The following is a 3,059-nucleotide window of genomic DNA, read 5'->3' as shown; positions in this document are numbered from 1 at the left end:
GCATTTCTACCTTACCAGATACAAATAGTGATTTAGTTGTAATAAAATGAAAATCAATAGACTTAAACGATGATGAATTGCATACAAATTCTAGGTGAGATTGGCCTTTCTAAGCCTGACATCAAACTAGACACCCTAGAAAAATTTATAGATTTTATTGTTTTTTTTTCAAAGTTCAATTCACCATAGGTGCCAAATGTAAATAATAACACATGAGGAGAAATATCTTCAACACATTGGATAAAGGGTCAGCATCTCTAAAATAGTGTATATTAATTCTTATGAACCAATAAGAAAAAATTCATCCTCCAAAAGGAGAATAGGCAAAGAGTATGACAAGGCAATTCTCAAAAGAAGAACTATAAATGACCTATAACGTTGTCAAATATTGCTAGTACTCCTAAAGATGGGGGAATGCAAACCAAATTAACAAATCTCGTTTTCGGAACCACAGAGCTTGGATTGCAATCATTATCAAATTAAAACGTATGACTTAGGGAATGTTAATTAACCCCCCAATTTCTTATGTTACATTCAGCGGTACTTTAAACCCCTAATAGAGTTTCTGTGTAGATTAAATAAAATATGCATGTAATGTGCTTAGTACATTAACTACCAGAATGTCAGTACCCATATGTACCATCAATATTATCATTATCATTATTAATTTTTTTGAGACAGAGTCTCGCTGTGTTGCTCAAACTGTACTGCAGTAGTGTGATATTAGCTCACTGAAAACTCCACCTTCCAGGCTCTAGAGATTCTCCTGCCTCAGCATCCAAAGTAGCTGGGATTACATGCATACGCCACTACAGCCGGCTAATTTTTTGTATTTTTAGTAGAGACAGGGTTTCACCATGTTGGCTAAGCTGGTCGCAATCTCCTGGCCTAAGTGATCGTAACGACTTGACTACCCAAATGCTGGGATTACAGGCATGAGCCACCAGGCCTGGCCAGTATTATTATTATTAATACAGTAATTATTGTATAAAAATTCCTGATAGATCAATGATGCCATCATTAAATAATCAATGCATAAAAACATTCAAACACATAATATGGACTTCTTTATGCATACTCATGAAGTATGTGCACCTTTAGAAGTAAGACACACAATCCAGACACGGGAAAATATAAGATTGATTAAAATGTATAAAAACCGAATATCAGAATGAAAACATAAATATGGCATTGAAATAGAAACAATACATACTCTGCTATGACAGAGTGAAAAAGCTCAAGTGAACTGACAAAAATATTGTTACCTATAGGGTCAGGAAGAAAAGAGGAACAAGAAATCTACAATGGAAGCTAAAATCTTGAAATGCATCATCTTTTATAATTTTGACTTCCGTTTCATGTGAATGCTTTATATATACAAAACAGATACGAAACAAAACAAAGTAATACAACAGATTTCCAAAATGTAAAAATGAAAACTCAACAATTAAAGTAGCTGTATAAATGTTGTCATGAACAAATAGAGAAAAATTATATCAAATGATTTTGTGGAAAAAGTATTCTGATTATGTACCCAAAAAGGAAAGAAAGGAGAGAAAAGCAAGGAAGGAAGGAAGGAAGGAAAAAAAGGAAGGAGAATGGATGGAAGGAAACAAGGGAGGAAGGGAGGAAAGGATGGACGATGGACGGAGGGAGGGAGGGAGTTAGGGAGGGAGAGAAAAATAAAAACAAGCAAAGAAGTAAGAAAAAAGAGAGAGAGAATAAAAGGGAGGGCAGAGGGAGAGAATGTTCAACTGCATACCTAGGCCTGGTGTTTTATGGTCATTATAGTATTGCTTATATTGTTATAGACATAAGGAATAAGCACGACTCTCAGCTGTCATCTCTGGACCATGACTGGATACATGATTCAGTATACATACCCTTCCCATTTGCCGTCCAAAATATCTCACTTCACAGCTGGACCCTAGTTGTACCTGTCTGTCACAGGAAGCAGAGTGAGTGGACCTCTCCCATGTCCTAGGAGAGCTGAGAGAACCTTGCTGTCAGCCAGGATGCTTAGCTGAGGCCTGGAGATGGCAGCTTTGTCTTCAGGAAAGTTCTGTGGGAGAGGTAGGAAACAGGGTGCAGCTGCTGCCAGGACAGTATGATGTTAGGAGGGAGATCAGGAGTTAAGCTGTCTTTCTCTTGTTCAGAATACAGTAAATTTGGTGGCAGGAAATGAGAGGCGGCAGCTCTATCTTGTGTACCAGAAGCAGCCACAAGGCAGATTTTCTGTGTGGTGTAGGGCGGGTCTGAATCACTGTGGCTGCCCCAGGTGGCACAGTAATAGACCCCAGAATCATTTTCAATTAGATTTCGCAGTATCAATATCCAGCTCCACCTCCTGGATGTATGAGTATAATACTTTACTTGACTGAGTCCTGATTCTAACACATCCCTTGAGTCGGAGACGTCATAGTACAGAAGACGCTGTGGGGCCTTCCCCTCCTGGTGTAGGTACCAGTGAATGTAGAAGGTATTTGTTACAGTAAGATCACAGGTGATTTCAGCAGATGACCCAGTTGGCCTGGTGACTGACTTCGTTCTCCCTTCCAAGTTGGAAGATTTCTGACTGGCTGCAATGGGAACAACACAAAATATAATGAGGTATTCCTTTGTATGGCACCCCTTTCAAAAGAAGAAAACAAAACAAAACCCAATCTGTGAGCCTCTCTGTAGGCAGCACACTCACCAGGAGACAGGAAAGCTAGAAGCACCGCTAGGGCCCACTGCATGCCTTCCTCTCTGGGGCCTTGGAAGGAAAGGGACCAGATGAAGAGGAGCAGAAGATCCTCTCAAAACTCAGGCCCCACCCAACAAGGAAGTGATCCCTAGCACAGAAGACAGTAAGAGGAGCTCGTCTTCCTGAGACACAGGCAGAGAGAAGTGACTGAGGATGTGTCTTAGGGGACTCCCAAGCCTTCCTCCCAGAAGGGGTGGTGCCTGGGAGGACCTGCAGAGGAGCTCCTGCCCCTCTGCTCAGGCCCGTTCTCCATCGCCCTCTTGTGGCAGCTGAGAGCAGGCCCTCGGCAGAAGAGAGCCAGGGGCATGGGGAG

At 41.2% G+C, this 3,059-nt stretch overlaps 1 gene segment (V, D, J or C); it reads right to left on the bottom strand.

Moving 5' to 3' along the window:
* Positions 1-2,019: 2,019 nt before the first annotated feature.
* On the bottom strand, positions 2,020-2,796 carry LOC116465523 (T cell receptor gamma variable 3-like). The segment is given in 2 exon segments: positions 2,020-2,579; positions 2,696-2,796. Coding segments are annotated over 2 exon segments (603 nt in total).
* Between the last annotated feature and the right edge of the window lie 263 nt (positions 2,797-3,059).

This window comes from Hylobates moloch, unplaced genomic scaffold, assembly GCF_009828535.3.
Source record: "Hylobates moloch isolate HMO894 unplaced genomic scaffold, HMol_V3 SCAFFOLD_5933, whole genome shotgun sequence".
Lineage (NCBI taxonomy): Eukaryota > Metazoa > Chordata > Mammalia > Primates > Hylobatidae > Hylobates > Hylobates moloch.
The sequence above is the reverse complement of the archived record's forward strand: the minus strand, read 5'-3'. Positions and strand labels throughout refer to the sequence as shown.